The 16,903-nt window shown below is 46.1% G+C and overlaps 2 protein-coding genes across 2 annotated transcripts; both read right to left on the reverse strand.

Annotated features, from left to right (window-relative positions):
* Positions 1 to 434: 434 nt before the first annotated feature.
* Positions 435 to 12,725, reverse strand: N7495_006681 (uncharacterized protein; the record flags this gene model as incomplete). Its single annotated transcript, XM_057209332.1, has 7 exons — positions 435 to 3,340; positions 3,392 to 5,251; positions 5,306 to 5,997; positions 6,056 to 8,279; positions 8,333 to 8,553; positions 8,609 to 11,699; positions 11,756 to 12,725. The coding sequence occupies 7 exons, from the start codon at positions 12,723 to 12,725 to the stop codon at positions 435 to 437; spliced, it is 11,964 nt and encodes a 3,987-aa protein (XP_057063106.1).
* A 977-nt stretch (positions 12,726 to 13,702) lies between these two features.
* On the reverse strand, positions 13,703 to 15,301 carry N7495_006682 (putative MFS transporter; the record flags this gene model as incomplete). Its single annotated transcript, XM_057209333.1, has 2 exons — positions 13,703 to 14,648; positions 14,700 to 15,301. 2 exons carry the CDS (start codon positions 15,299 to 15,301, stop codon positions 13,703 to 13,705), a joined length of 1,548 nt encoding a protein of 515 aa, XP_057063107.1.
* Positions 15,302 to 16,903: the final 1,602 nt, after the last annotated feature.

Genomic DNA, 16,903 nt, shown 5'->3' on the forward strand with positions numbered 1-16,903 from the left:
AAGAGAAACAAATGAAGGAACGAGAGTAACCTTGGAAGAAAGTCTAGGTTTTCTTGAAGAACCAATGAGTCAAAGCAACTGCTACCTCGATTGTCGCCTGAGGCCAATAGGCGGGGAATTCGCCCCACTTCCCCATTAATTATTATTCAGCGACATCGGACTTGTTAAAACCGGTTAGTTTGAAGAATTTCCCTATGACATGAACCATTTTTAGCCGGTACCGGCGCTCACGGCTATTATCGGACCTAGAGATTCCAGTCTTGTAGGGTTGAACCGGAGTGCCTAGTATCCAAGAGGGCCGAGGCCAAAATGTTACCTAGGTGATTACTGAGAATCGCTAGCTCAAGTTCCTCGTCAATACGAAGCAAAATCTCATTCTCTTCATCGACTACTCAGGTATCGAACAAAGTGATCTACCTAGCTGTTCCACTCTCCTACTGTCCTTTCAACAATTTAGGGAACAAGATTTGTCCACCAGAAGCCTTGCGCAGGTATAAGCCGAGCAGAGGGCTCATCCCCATCCTTTCAGCCTCATTAACCCACTCAGATACCGAAACCATCTCAAAGTGCTGATTTGTTTCATTTTCCAGCATGGATTGTACCTCTAAATGCCCCAGTTGAGTCTCTCCAGACTCATGGCGGAACTGAACACTTGCCTTCTCTCCCTCAGATCCCCCAGAGAGATGCACTGCTTCAATGATCTGGGTAGCAACTGACTGCACGGAGATCAAATCGAAAACGCCTGTCCAAGAGTTTGAATCCGGGATCTTTTTGGTCTTTTGGCAGTATCGCATGATATTGCTCATCAAGTCAAGCTCGGGTGCGTTGGCTCCAGTAGTACTTGATGGGCGATGAATCCAGACAGGGACGCCGAAACGTTCGCTGGCCTGCTCTAGATATACCTCGCACACCCATTTAGATGCTGTGTAGCCATCATCGGTGATATCAGGTGGCGGGTAAGAAGCCAACGAGCTCTCTCCAAAGCTCTCCTGCTTCGCGAGACGAGTAACACCAGCGGAAGAGATGAAGTGGAAGGGGATTTTTCGCGGCAAAGCCAATGTCATAAGCTCCTTTGTCGAAGCAACGTTGGTGAGTTTGAGAGACTGGTAGCTCTTCATAAAAGAGACATCGGCTCCGTTGTGAATCACCACGTCTGCTTGGTTAAATATCGAGACTGCGTCGGACTCGGAGAGTCCGAGTCGGGCTGTCCCGAGATTCCCGCTGTAGACATGAACCTTTGGATTAGTAAAGATGGCGGGAAGCTGGGCGACTGGCTTTCGCACAGCAAGGCAGTATATGGTCTGAGTCTTCTCGTCGTCAATAAGATTTTGTAGAACCTCTCTGCCAATAAACCCAGTCGCGCCGGTGAGCACAATGACAGAAGCTTTAGAAGGAGCAATGCTGCTATCGATATTCAGCGATGTAGAAGAACCAAGCAGAGTTTCAATTTCCTCATTCCAATTCACTGCAGTCCCAGCGTCGGCAGAGAAGAGGTTCTGAATACGATGTGCCATTCCTTTCAGTGTACTTGCTTCAAACAATTGATACAATGGCACCGATACACCCAAGCTGTTCTTGATAAGAGCCTGCAGGCTCACTAGAGAAATTGAACTTCCGCCGACATGAAAGAAGTCCGAGTCTGAGTGAATGGAGTAAAGGGAGCTGAGATCGTCAGGAATTGCTGCCTTCCAAAGCTTTTCCAGTGTTTCCTCCAATGGTGCCAAATGATTATTATCGGTGTGTTCAGCTGCGTTTTGTGGCAATGAGAGATCATTAACGGCGCGTCGATCGACCTTGCCCGAACTGTTTTGCGGAATGGAGTCAATATGAATCATGGCAGCAGGACGCATATATTGCGGAACCGGTAACTCTCTCGAGAAATCCTCCAAAAACCGTCTTGACTCATCAGTAACATCGCTGTCAGCCAAAGTGACAAAAGCAATGAAGAAGGTTTGCTCGTTTGCAGATCGAGGGGAGACCACAGCCTGAGAAATCCGGCCACTCGACGTGCGAACGATGACTTCCTCGATTTCTTCCACGTTGACACGGATTCCACCTATTTTCACTTGATTATCACCATCAATACGACCAAGTAAAACAAGATCACCATTTTTGGTGAGTCGACCAAGCTCGCCACTGCGATGAGCAGTTGTCCATTCCCGGCTTTGGAAGAAAGAACTTGCGTATTGATCTGGCATGAACCGCTCCTTGGATTTCTCGTCATTGAGATAGCCCTTCACAGTTCCAGCACCTCCGATGATCACTTCACCCGGCATCTCCAGGGGAACTGGATTCAAATTTTCATCGACAATATAGACCGAATAATTGGGCAGTGTGCGCAGGGTCAGAGTATTGTTGCCCGAAATAGTATCAATATCCGTGTAATCAACTTCTGCCATAGCACAGGCGAACGTTGATTCCGCCGGACCGTAGACATTAAAGAGCTTCAGATCGGATTTTTTGAGAGACTGAAAATCCCGAATCAGACCATTTGGCAAAGTCTCACCACCACACAGCGCTGTTTTCAGGACGGAATTTTGCAGATTAGTGCGACCATTTCGTGTCCAAGCCAGATATTCAGTCGGAGTTGCAAATGTCATCGTTACATTTTGCTTCTCGATCAACTCGGAAATGGCAATAGGATCACCACGGGTTTGACTATTGGCAACTATCAAAGTCTCACAATTGCAAAGCGAAAGCAAAATTTGATAAAGTGACAAATCCCATGCATATGAAGCTTGGTGGAGAATGGTTTCTTTTCTCTCTTCAATACCCAATGTGTGGCTGAAAGCTTGGATATGATGGGATAATCCTGCGTGCGTAATTGGAACACCCTTCGGGATACCCGTTGAGCCGCTGGTAAACATGATAGCTGCAACTTGGTTCGCTGTTGCGAGATTCGGAGCCGACTCTATTTTGGAGGCACTGAGAGTACTTATATTCAGTGGCAGCGCGGATGTGTGAAGTTGCGGGAATTCAGGTGCTGTTGATGAGTCCACGATAACCACTGTAGGTTCCGATCTTGAGGCGATCATGACTAGTCGATCAAGTCCAACCTTTTTGTCCATGGCGACATATGTTCCACCAGCCCTCCAAATCGCAAGGATGGAACAGATCCAGTCCGTACTGGGTGATTGGAAAACTGCAACTCGGGACCCAATATCAACTCCCTTGCGACTTAGTTCGTTCGAAATGAAGGCTACCCGCCTTTGTAAGTCCACATAACTCATCTTAAAAGTTTCATTCTCGTTTTTCAGAGCAATATGATCAGAATGAGTTGACAAGATGTCGTCAACCCGATGTACCACGGTTTGTGGCCACTGGTCTTCCATCTCAGATCCTGCCAATCGGTTAGAAAATTTATACTACGGAAGAGTGAACATTTACATGCCTCTGCCAGCCATCAACCCTTCTTCTACATCATCTTTGGTGAACATCGGAGGCCATTCCACCCTGGTAGCAGGGTTCTGTGTGAAGGCTTTCACAAGGTGGCAGTAGCTCCGAAGAAGAATCTCCGCATGCTCTTGCCCATAGAGATCCTTCTGGGCGAAGATATATGCCGAAACCTTGCCTCCGCCAAACTCGACGATATCCAAATGAAGATCATAGGAAGTCTCGCTGAGAGTTAACAATGAACCCTTGGCCTCACAGCCACAAAGGTTGCGGAATTCTTCAACTCGACGATAATTGTAAAAGATTTGGAACATAGGGTTATGCGCAGCAGAACGTGGAACGTTCAACTCGGTCAGAATCACATCGAAGGGCACACGCGAGTTTTGGAATGCTTGTTGAGCCACATTCTTTGTCTCTTTGACCGACTCGCTGAATGACTGCGTGGATTGACGATGCATTTGGATTGGCAGAGCGTTGAGGAACAATCCGATGCTTTGCAGAATATCAGCATCGGTGCGGTTTGCATCGCTGAGACCGATGCAAATAGATTCAATGTCGAGCTGTCGCAGGAGAAGAATCTTCCAAACTGTTAAGTGGAAATGGAAGGGTGTGACCTTGAAGAGTCGACAGCAGTTATCAATGTCATTGATAATGCTGGTGTCAAATTCGATGGATGCATAGTCAGATCCAAAACTAGAGATGTTTGGACGGATAGCTCGACGAGCAAATGGAAGCAATGGGATGACCGGCGGAATCTGGACGAACTGCTCGCGCCAGTAGGCAAGGCTTTTTGACCATGAACCTCCTTGATACTCATTCATCTGTCTCAGGGTAAATTCCGGATATTGAAGAATACCCGAGGGTAACGTCTCGCCACGATAAGCCTTGTCTACATCAGACCAAAATATATCAAAGCTGATTCCATCCATGTTAATGTGATGGAAAGCTGTGATAATATAATTTTTGTCGGGAGACAATGAAAGAAGTTGAACACGAACGGTCTCGCCATCAGAGATATTGAAAACATGTTTCTTCATTTCTTCGACAGCAACGTCGACCGCCTTCTTGTCATTGATAGCCTGGTGCTCTAGACGCAAGCGAGATTTCGCCCAAATTCCCTGCATAGGTTGCTGGTCATTATCAGAGTAAAAGAACGTCCTCAGCGATTCATGACGTTGAGCAACAAAATCAAATGCTCGGGTAAAGTCCTCGAGTCTAAACTTTCCACTCAGCTCATATAACGCCGTCACATTAAATGTTGTTTGATTAGGGACGAAAAGCTTGAGGAACCAAAATCGCGACTGAGAAAAAGACATCGGAACTCTTTTCTGGATCTCATTTTTCTGGGTAGGCTCGGAGTCATCGTCAACAGAACTGGACGAAGAAACATCGTTAGGCTCTGAGCTGGAGTCTCCTGCATTTAAAGAATCTGAGGAGCTCCCACCCCCATTGGCATGTGATGGAAGATATTCGAGGTTAAAACCCTTGGGCTCAACACCTATCTCTGATGAGGTGGATCCGTTCATTGGTGTGTGGAAGTTAGAGGTGTTGGTTTCTGTTGATCCATCTGACTGGTTTGGCTCTGAGACTTTTGGCTGGGCTTCCCCATCGCCATTTATCATCGGAATTGAGGCTTCCGGCAGAAGACCAGCAGAGAAGCTCAGTAAATCCTGTATGGATGCAGAATTGAATATTTTAAGAACTGGTACATCGACTGAAAGCTCTTTGAGGAACCAGGATCGTAAGTCAACAGCGCGTAAAGAATCAATTCCAAGATCATCAGGGCTAGAAGCAAGAATACTGTCGGCCTGGGTTGGATCAATTTGAATAGCTGCCTGGAGTTTGAGAAGAAATCCATCTGTAGCTGTTAGATATGTGTTCTCCTAGACAAGCTGTGAAAAGAATTAAGTACCTTGTAGAACCTCCATGACATCATCCATCGACGTGCATTCCAGCAAACGTAGTCTAACTGGAGCTCCTGCCTTGCCCTTTTTATCGATTGTGACAGAGGCATCGGCTTTGATGACCAAGTGCTGGAAAATGGGATTGGTTACCCAGTTCTTAGTGTCATCATCATCTATTCTGAGACCGCTGCAGAGGTCGTGAGAACTAGATCCTTTCAAGCATGAGAGAACACCTTCTGCAAAGACCTCATGGAAGTCTTGCTCAGACATCCAAGTATGACCAACACGGTAAAGATATGATTGCTGGCCCATGTTGAGCTCTCTGGTAACATATCCATTGCCAACAATCGCACCGATGTTGATTGCATGTGTGGGAAGACCACGTTTTTGACGTTGAGCAGCAAGACTAGCCATGAACATGTTTGCGGCATTATAGGCGACTTGACCAGGATTTCCTGTCACAGCAGCCATGGACGAGAAAAATATCATGAAGTCCAAAGTATTTTTTGAGAACAGTTCATCGAGCAGAATACTTCCTTGTACCTTCGGTCGAAGCACTTTCTCAAATCGAGGTAAATCCAGATCGAAGAACATCGTATCTTGAAGAACCATTGCACCTTGAGCAACACCCCCAATTGGAGGCATACAATCAGTAATCTGACTGTATGCCTTGTGGACTGAGTCTCGATCCGTAATGTCACTATATCGGTAAGAGTGAGTGACCACGTAAGTTTAATTCAAAGCATCACTGAACTTACCATGAAAAGACTCTGATCGTGCAGCCATCGCGTGCCATATTTTCAATACAGCTCTGGTCAACCTTGGGATTTCGGCTAGATAAAGCAATGTAACGTGCTCCCTGACGAACCATCCACTGACACAAAGAAAGGCCAAGTCCTGCAGTCAGGCCAACAAGCCAGTATGTTTTGTTTTTTGAGAACTGGACCACCTTTGTCGCAGGGCACACTTGAGTAGGTAGAGCCTCTTCTCCCCACACAACAAGAGACTGCTGGGTTGGTTGTGGATAATTCTCAATGAGATCTCTAAGGCTCAGGCTCTGAAGTCTGTGATTGTTAACAGGTAAATCATCAGCATGAGCTTGAATCCATAGTCGTTGAAGTTGAGAAGTAACTTGATCCACATGAGAGAGGTTTGAAAGATATGATCCTTCCATTGTCAAAGTCTGTTCGGTTTCCACTTGGCAATCCGCCGGCAGCAGGCTCTTCAATAATGACAGTAGTGTATCGTCACCGCTACCGGCACTGAATAGTCGAGCAATATTTCTGGGAATCTTGCTCGCTAGTTCACGGCGCGTGGCATGGTGATGGACATAAATACTTGGACCTGGTAATTTGCTTTGTTGTGTTGTGAAAAACACCATTTGTATACCCAGTCGGCTTCCTTGTTGCGCAAGTACAGCTGCAATGGAGAATTCTGGATCCAACACTCCAATTTTGCTGCCTGGCTGGATACCTCTGAACAGCGATTGAACCAAAAAGTGGGTATAAAGATTGATCATCGTTTTGGTAGCTTCACCTTTAGAGTGTCCACATCTAACAACCCAGCCTGAAGGGACATGGGTGCATGAGTCCAAGGTCTCAGACAAGGCGATAACATCTTCACCAGTTTTGGCATCATTTCCAGCAATTAGAAACAGGCGATCGACTTCAGTTATTTTGACTGCTCGAAGGAGGGAGCTATGAGCCTGAATCTCGGCTTGATTGGCTAGGGCTAGCGAGCTCGGAATATTCGTTTCAAGAATTTGGTAAGAGTTCTCAGACCTCCGGAGAGTAACAATAGAGTCTTTGCGGTCAACGTTCTTGACTATAAGTCGTCTTGAGGAATTGTACCGGTCATTTCTTTCCGAATTTAGTTTGAGCCGAGGGATGAGGAACTTGCCATCCTTCAGCCAGAGTTCGCGCTCCGTGTACCACAAGATATTTTTCATCTGTCCTTTTTGCTCCCAAAGATCTGCAGCTTCCAGATTGAGAAGCTTAGCCGAGATAAGATCTCCATTTGCTTCATCAAGTGAATCAAGATTCAAGAATTGGATTCTCAAATGAATCATTTCCGTGACTAATGTTCGTTGAATTCCGACAAACATATGGCTGAACGGGTTGTCACCCTGAGCACCATGTCCAACCCACAGGAAACTTTTCGATTTCTTGAACAGCTCTTGGAAGAACTTGAGCTTTTCTGGAGTAAGCGACACGAATGTTGGCCCCTCTAGATCTGCCAAGCACAGAACAGTCCCCATGGCTGGAAGCTCATCCGGAATTACATCGGCAAGAGAAGGGAAAACACTCACTTGAGTGTAGTGCGGAGCGATTGATTTCTTGATACCAGACACCAAATTCGCAGTCAATGGAGTGGTGCCACCAATGATTGCCAACCGCTCAACGTCAAGCGTTTGTTGGTCTGCAGCCAAAGGATTTCGCAAAAATGTTACCTGGTTGTTCACGGCCTGGGCCAACATCACAGAAAACGGTACTGGAAACTCTGGGTTATGTGGTACCACGGTATCAACTCCGGCAAATCCGGCCTTTTGCATTAACTCGCTCCATTTGTCAACTGACACACTTGGAGACATTGTCCGTCCTTCGGGATGTCCAAGCCACCATGCAGGAAGACCACCAAGAACAAGACCAAAACGTATGGCGCTTGAGTCAGTAATCTCCAGAAGCAGGAGATATCCACCCGGTTTTATCATGCGTCGAACGTTTGAAAGGGTAGCCTCAAGGCTCTTTGTGGCGTAGAGAGCTAATGAAGCCACCACCAAATCAAAAGTCTCTCCGGTGTATTCTTGCTCTGTGATGTCTTTTTCGATGTCGAGGGTTTTGAATGCCATTTTGTTTTGGTGCTGTTTGAATCTCTCTTGCGCAGGCTCAAACTGAGAATCCACAATGTCTGTGAATGAGTAGGAGCTAAAAGCAGTTCCCATTCCACGAAGTATATATTCAGTTGCTTCACCAGCACCAGCCCCTATTCCAAATTGTCAGTATGCAGCCTATCCGATTGGTTTTCTTGATGCTTACCAATTTCCAGAACGTTCATGTGTGGGAATCTGTGGCTAAGTTGACTCGCAATATGACCAGCTTCTTCCAGATAAGATTGAATCCCAAGAGTCCGAGCATAGAATTGACTCAGAAGGTTGTCAGTCATGAGGATTTCTAGAAGATTACCCTCACCACGGATGACTGCATTGATATTTTCACCAACTGTGCGGATGATTTTGAGATCGATGTTATCCGGATTCCTAGTCCTATTTAGCATCTAAATCGATATCAGAAATGTTCAGCTTCAATACTTACTCTGCAAAAATCTTGGAAATATCTTCTACAGTATCGTTTGCCCACTGCGAGTTGCCAAAAGGGTGTTCTCCGGATTTAACAAGTGAGGCACAACTGGCCGCGTAAGACAGGAAATGAGCGTGATGCCATTGAACAACAGACTTCTCAGTGCTGGTGAAAGATGAGTCAAGCTCCTTGAGATAGAAGTGAGCAACTCGATCCAGACTCAGAGATAGCGAGCAGTCTTCTGGCAAAAGGTTAGGCCTGGTCTTGCCATAATTCCCAACGGGCTCCTCTGAGTTCCAGGTAAGTTCTGTAAACATAAGAACATCATCTGCTGGTGTGAGGGGAGTGAGAGGAGTAGTGTGAAGTCCTTGCAGTTGTACCACTGTAGATTTGCCGTCAGAAGAATAGATATCAACATCGCCAGAGAGTTCGGAAAATCTTGCATCAGCGACAGATGAGTAGAATGGCAGAGATGAACCTGGCCCTGCTAGATCCATGCAGCCTCGTGGATTAATCCTGATTCTGTCAATCTTTGTGGGAAGATAGAGTGTGCGCATGCGGCCATCTCCTGGAAAGCAGTATGCTAGCATGATTGATTGAATAGCACCATCAAGAGATCCTGGATGAATAAGTAGAGGCTTTTCGCCGTCTTCTCTATCTGGCACAGCAATCATGCCAGTTGCTTCGTCCATCTTTCTGCTTAATCCAGAGAGTGCACGGAATGGACCAGTATAGCCAAATCCAAGCCCTAACACTGTATTGTAGAATCGGTCCTCGTCAAGGTCCAAGAATTGGTCTCGATTATTAGAGGAATATGGAAGGGGAAGACTTTCCTGAGCTGCGCCCCCAAGAACAATCTTCAAATGAGAAGAGGCATGAAGAGACATGGACGACGATCCTTTGTTGGAGTCAGAATAACAGTTGAAAAGAGCTCTCAGGGTTTCTCCCTGTGACTCAACAATAGTCAAAGTGAATACTATCTCAACCTCGGAGCTGTCTTCTAGAACTAAAGCCTGTCCAACAATCGCATCCTCGAAATCGATCAGTTGAATAGACTCCAGTCCATACTCCTCCAGAACCATTTCTACTGCTGCCGATATGTATCCAGCCGCAGGGAAAACCATCTGACCCTGGACTTGATGATGAGACAGCCAAGATATTTCGCGGGTATGGAGGATATTTCGCCACCTGATCTCCTTTTGCGTGCTATCCTCTTTCATACCCAGGAGCTGGTGAAACTTTTGATTTCCACCACGGAATTCAGCTGAAATTCGTGACTCGTGCCAGTGCAGACGATCATGGTCCCAAGAATATGAGGGGAGATCTTTAAGCAGCTTTGGTGGTGGCGCATTCGGGGTGACTTTGCTCTGAAGGCCCGCAAAGTCAACAACTTGCTCACCAAGAGATACCCACAAAGCTCCGAGCGTGGATGCAAAGGATTTTCGAGCATCTTGGCCTCGACTGAGAGTTCCCGAGTATGGTAATGTCAAGCCAGATATCTCTTGAATTGTTTGTAGCGCGGGGCCTTTCAGTGCTGGATGAGGGCCGACTTCCACGGCCATGTCAAATGGACCACCAACACCAATGGCAAAACTGACAGCTTGTGAAAATAGAACTGGGTTGACCATGTTGTTACTCCAGTAAGTATCACCCAAGTTATCGTTTACACTTTCAATTTCCTTCCCATAAACACTAGAAATCCATGTTGGGTGAGCATTGGTCGGCTTTAGAATCTTGATGCCACACTTCTGTATAGCTTCAATATAGGGGGCGGAGCAAGGAAGCATGTGGTGGGAATGATAAGCTTTGTCCACTTTCAGCAAACGTGCGAACTTCTTTTCATCCTCGAATATTTCCTTGGCCTCTTCGACTGCATCAGCGTCACCGGACAATGTGACACTAGCAGAAGAATTACTGGCAGCAACGCAGATTCTCCCTTCAAGGGATGCCATCTCACACAGTTCTTTTGCATCCTCAAGAGAGGTGCCCACTGCCATCATTGCGCCCTTAACGCCGCCATTGTCACCAGCGAACTGCAGTGACCATCCTCGATAGTAGGCGATTTTCATGGCATCTTCGGCACAAACATACCCGGACGCGTAAGCAGCGGCAATTTCTCCAGATGAATGTCCAACAACAGAATTGAAGACAACGCCAGCTGCTCGGAGATGATCGACAAGCATAATCTGAACTGCGGTACAAAGAGATTGTGAAAATAAGGCCTCTCCGATGCGAGATGCAGCAGCATCTTTCATAATCTCCTCCTTCAACGACCATTGGGGACGATGATCCAGGGGTAGTTTTTGGAGAGCTGAATCAAGTCGAGTAATGCACTCTGCAGCCATTGGGGACTGGTTAAGCAGCTCTGCTCCCATTCCAGCCCATTGAGCACCTTGACCAGTGAAAATGCCAAGAAGCTTGGGCGTCTTGATACTTGTGGCCTGTGTCGCCGAAAGAATTTCCGCTGGCGACTCAACCGCTTTCTCAAGTTGGGTGATGAAATCTGTGAGATCCAAAGCGGCGACCGAAAAACGAGCTGGTAGTGTGGATCGGCGACAGTTTAGGGTCCATGACAAGTCTCGAAGCTCTGGCACATGTTTACCTTTGAGGTAATTTGAGTAGGTCTGAAGAGTTGCAACGAGTGATTTTCCTGATGATGCAGAGAAATTGAATGGAGTGAATACAGACGCGCCAGAGTCAAGCTTCTTATCCGTGACAGTGGAAGGCTCAAATGACTCTAGAATTGCATGCGCGTTGGCGCCTCCAAAGCCAAAACTATTGACACTAGCACGGCGGATCCCTTTACTTGGAAGGGTTGGCCATCCCTGTGCAGCGGTCACAATTTGGAGGTCATTGTAGAACGGTCTCACATTTGGATTAAGCTCATTGAGCAAAAGGTTAGGTGGTATAACACCATGCTGCAGGGCCAATGAAGCTTTCATGACTGCAGCTATACCAGCTGTGCCTTCAGTATGGCCGATGACTGTCTTGATTGAGCCAACATACAAAGGTGACTCCTGGTCATCCTTGCGGTAGTAGTTGGCTTTTGATCCGAAGAAAGCCTTGCTGATGGCTTCCGCCTCGACTGGATCTCCAGCCGGTGTACCTGTTGGGATTAGCCAAAGTTGAACCAAACATAGTTGCAGTATCTCTTCCACATACCAGTTCCGTGGGCCTCAAAGTATTGCGGTCGATCAGAAGGCTTGGATAAATCAAGTCCTGCCTTCGCATATGTTTGTCGGATCAAATCTGCCTGAGCCATAGGATTCGGCATGGTAATTCCTTTGGTACGTCCATCCTGATTGATTCCTGTTTCTCGGATGATGCACTCTATGTGATCGCCGTCGGCCAGCGCGACGCTCAGAGGCTTCAGAACAACAGCAGCAATTCCTTCTCCACGGGCGTAGCCATTCGCGTCTTTATCCCACATGCGAGACCGACCATGTGGTGAGAGCATTTTCAACTTACTCTCAGCAATGTATTGTTCCGGCCCTAAGAGAAGGTTCGTTCCAGCGGCTACAGCCATATTGCTTTCGCCACTACGTAGGCCTAGCACAGCCTGATGAAGAGCAACTAGACTAGCAGAGCAAGCAGTGTCGATTGTCATAGAGGGTCCATGCCAATCAAAGAAGTAAGATATCCTGTTGGAAAGGATGCTTCGTGCCGCTCCTGATGCAAAGTACGTAGGAAAGCTTTGGATATCCCGACCAACAAGTTCAGCATAGTCGTTCGTCATCAATCCAACATACACACCAGTGTTGGAGCCTTGCAATTGCTCCATAGGAATACCAGCGACCTCGAGGCCTTCATAGACAGTTTCCAGCAGCAGTCGCTGCTGAGGGTCGATAGATTTCGCTTCTACCGGCATAGTGCCAAAGAATTGGGCATCGAACAACCGATAATCATCGGACAGTACATACGAATGTCTAACATTGCTAGTACCGTGATGGGAGCCATCAGGATGATAGAAAGCGTCGGGGTTGAATCGGTTGCTTGGGATCTCAGTCAAGACATCTCGAGGTTCTTTGAGCAAGTCCCAGAGTTTAGAAGAGGATACTGCGTCACCGGGAAACCGACAAGCGCTCCCCACGATGGCGATAGGCTCGTTGCTAGCTTGGCGACTGTTGGACATTGTTGGTGTTGAGATTCAAGGATTTTCCAGGGAGTGGTGCTACCAGTGTGTGACTGTCGGTCTGCAATGAAGATATAACTAGTTTAGTAATCCTGAAAAGCCGAGGAAACAATGTTGAGTGAATATTTTTCCAGGCCTGCGATGTCTTGGACATATCAATGTACCGAGGTTTAAAGAAGACCAGTAGATCGGACATGATATCGGACAATCATCTTGGAACAAGATTGAAATTGCATTGAATCAAACCCGACTCCGATATCTTACTTGTTGGCTTGATGTAAAACAGGCAAATCATTGTGCAGTATATGACGCTATGAGCTTAATCTCTTGTTGATATGCACTGCTTTTGCATAATCCATGTGGTATTTTAGATTTGTGTTCTCGTGTTTAATTTTCATCTATAACACCACGAGGATGTTGGCAGCAATTTTTGGGATATTGGGTATGAAACTTGCAGGGGCAAACGGAATACCGAATCCGAGACCGAATCCGAGACTAGATAGAACTCCATATTTAGCAGGTTATGGTAGCACAGTATGTATGGTCTCTCAATGAATCTTACCTTGAGTATGACAGCTACTTTTGAATCCATGTCAGCCCATTCTGCCATGCGTGGCTATTTCCCTGTTGGAAATACCCGTGTACCTTGCACATTACCTGAGCTCTGGGATATGTGCTAGTCCAGTTCTATTTCAAATTTATATAAGCCCTGGAGGGGTGCAAGGGTTCAATAGTTTCATCTTTTGAATTTTAATAATATTTTCTGAAATATGAAACCTGGAACTTCAGAAATTTGACCGTATCTGAGGATCAGGAGCTTGTAAAAGCTCTTTGACAAGCCTGTGGAATCATAGTGACATCGGAAAAGGCATTACTATAACTATAGAATTTTGAAACTTGAAAATTATTTTGTAGAGATATCTCGTAGCTGATCGTAAAGCATGTTCATTGAATAATAAAGGTTCGTTATAAACATCCTAGTAAATATACACGAATTCATCATTCTCACGATCTGTGAGATCTTTACCGGCATTTGCCCCTGCATGGGCTACTTCCTCGCCTGTCTCTGTCTTATTCTCATCGATGCCGTGGAAATGGCTTTGCATGGAGTGATCGATGATTTTGGCAGATTTGCCATTGCGGACACGACGGCGAGCCTGTGATTTGTTTAGATACCACAAATTGGCCCATTGAATGAGTACAGCAGCAACCAGTGCGCTAAAAATAGCCAAACAGCCTCGTAGACCAGGTTGATAAGATGGTGCATCTTTTGAATTGAACAAAAGAGGACCCACAATGTTGCCAGCAGCACTAGCAGCATTGTACAAACTCATGGCCACAGATTTCTTGGTGCTTCCAGCCGTATTACCAACAATCCAGGTCACAACCAGAGGATTTCCACCAAACATGAATGCAAGCAGATAGTATCCACCGAGCAGTCCGCTCTGGGCAGATTGTGTACGAGGCATGGCGTACAGAATGGCCAAGCCTGCGACTACAGGAAGCATGAAGACGGCGAAAACTGCACCCTTTAACCGTGCAGTCTGGGCAAGATAACTGGAAATGAGAATCAATATAGTCTGCATCGCACCAAAGGGCATTGTCAGTAGACTGGTCCGGTATTTGTCATAGCCAAGTCCGCCGATGATAAGCGGACCAAATGTATTGGTCACACTGGCACCGACGTTGAGAAGCAGTGTAATTGCAATCCACAGGTATGTTTTGGGTTCCAACACTGCTTCCAGGACGTGGCTGAACTTGAACTCATTGCTTCCTGTGCCAGTCTGGTTGGCAAGTAAGCGCTCCATTCCCTGTTCCCTCTCCAATTCCGTCAAGAAACGGGCAGATGATACATCGTTATCCAGTCGCCAATATACCACCGGTGCCGAGACGATGGTGAGGAGACCGACAAACAAAAAGATTCTAAGTACAGTTAGAAAGGTAAAGAGTAATGTCTCGCATCCAGTAACTTACATTTGCCATGATTCCAGCACATCCGACTTAATGTGGGATAGGCCATATGATAGCGCAGCTGCCACGATGGTTGCCAGTCCGTTCGTACCGTACCATGCCGCGATACGGATCGGCTGCTCTGAACGAAGGTACCATTGACTAGTGATAACACCAAACAGAGGAAGGCATCCAGCTTCGAACAACCCGAGGAAGAAGCGAGCGGCCATCAATTCTCTAAAGTTATGACATGCTGCCATACACGTCTGTGAAATCCCCCAACCAAGGCAAAGCACAGGCATAAGAATCTTGGGCGGGACCTTGACGATGAGAATTGAGGAGAATGGCTGCCAACATAACTGGGCAATTGGGGCAATGGAGCCAACCAAGGAGTATTGGTTTCCAGTCAAACCAGTGTCTGTCTTCAATCCAAATGTGGCACCGTATCCCAGCACGGACTTGTCGAGTATTTGAAGGAAATACACCCACATCAAGACGAGAAGAATCGTTTTGTCAGTCTTGCGACAAATGCGCTTATTGTCCTCCTCCGTCAACGTTACGCGTTGTACCATTTCGTCCACTGGCTTGCCAGCCACTTCATCGTGAAAAGTTTCTTCTTTAGACATAATTGAGGTACTGATATTGAACTTGACCACTATACACAGAAGCTTAACAGCAGCGAGGTCGAATTATTTAAATTTTACCACTTTTTGCCCCCACGTTGTTACCGATAATACTTGTGGGGGTTTTCCCCGCGTTCCCCTTTACCCCGGGTTGCCGAGGCGTCATTAAAGGTCGGCTATTGTCTTTCCCCGGTTTCAACACCGATCTGTGAACCAATAACAGACTCGGATCCTTCCCAATGGCTGAAAATGGGTCAAAATGGCCTGATCACCTGTCCTCCTCAGACGTATTCTCGTGTTGAATGGGGAAATTTCAAACGCCGTTCATCGTAAAATCAAGTCATGATGGCCTTTCGTGACGTGGATCAATCTAAAAACAAACATTGTTAAGGTTAGTTTAGTGATGGATACTCTTGACTAGAGATCCAGGTGAACCAAGTAATCCTTCCCTTCTTCCTCAAATTACTCGGCGCATCATGTCGGCTTTTGATGCCAGGCAAGGTTGTGAATGTACTTGGCACTCCTCTTCGGTCCGATGTATCTTGTAGTGGGAGAGAGACTACGCGACACATATGGTCAATTTATAAGTTATTAGTCCTAATAACCATATAACCCTGCCCAGTTGGTTGGGATTCTGCTCAGAAGTTTGGACAATTTTCCAAATTACTCAGGCTTATAACCCAGCCCGTTGAGAATACGTGTTAGTAAACACAAATAAGAAAGAGTATTGGCACGATTCACCTTTCAGATACATTGTCCAATGGTGTCTCCTTATTTCAGCCAACGAAGTCACTACTATAGGTAGAACATATGCGAGTGGCCCATACAAGCGAGTGGTCCACCACAAAACACCATACTAAATGCGAGAATTCTTAATGTTATATCTCAACAACCACAAAGTCGATAACGTGTGACTAATAATTATTGTGCACCGATAGTTAAGTATTTAAAGAATGATTAATCGAGTTTAAAGCATGTTAAACTATTACATTATAATGATATCATAAATTACGGCTTAATTTTGCATTTAACTCTATATATGTATATCTCGATAAAGCCACATTATAATTTTTCAAAATTGACATAGATACTTCTGTCGCTCGCTTAGCGAGCGTAGCTAGCTAATCGCTCGTTACTGAGAACAGTGAGCTCCAACGAACCACTACTCAACACCGTAGACAAACCACCAAGTGTAGTGGTCTCTACAGTACTGAATATTGTGGTTGTTGTGAAGTCTGCTTTTTCATTGATGAAAGAACTAGCTACTTATAGTATATGGGTGCCCCTCTGCCCTGGACGAATGTCAACATTCGTCCGAGACAGAAGAGACGGTGAAGACGGGACATTACTGTCGCAAATGCGCATCGCTCAAGGGTGTCGTTTGCGATGAATGCATATCGTTCAAGGATGCCGTGATATACTAATCCAGTTCCGGAGTCGCTGTCTCGGTAGAAGCTTTTTCGGCCGAAACACTTTCCGTCTGTTGATGGCCTTGTTTCTCGGCTGTCGCAACAACTTCAGTAAATATTTAAACTATGATATTAGAGAATAATTCGAAGTCTAGCTGTTGAGATATATATAACATTGGGGTTTACCAGATTTACA

The sequence above is a fragment of the Penicillium taxi genome (assembly GCF_028828555.1).
Source record: "Penicillium taxi strain IBT 34144 chromosome Unknown utg000004l_segment0_segment0, whole genome shotgun sequence".
NCBI classification, from domain to species: Eukaryota; Fungi; Ascomycota; class Eurotiomycetes; order Eurotiales; family Aspergillaceae; genus Penicillium; species Penicillium taxi.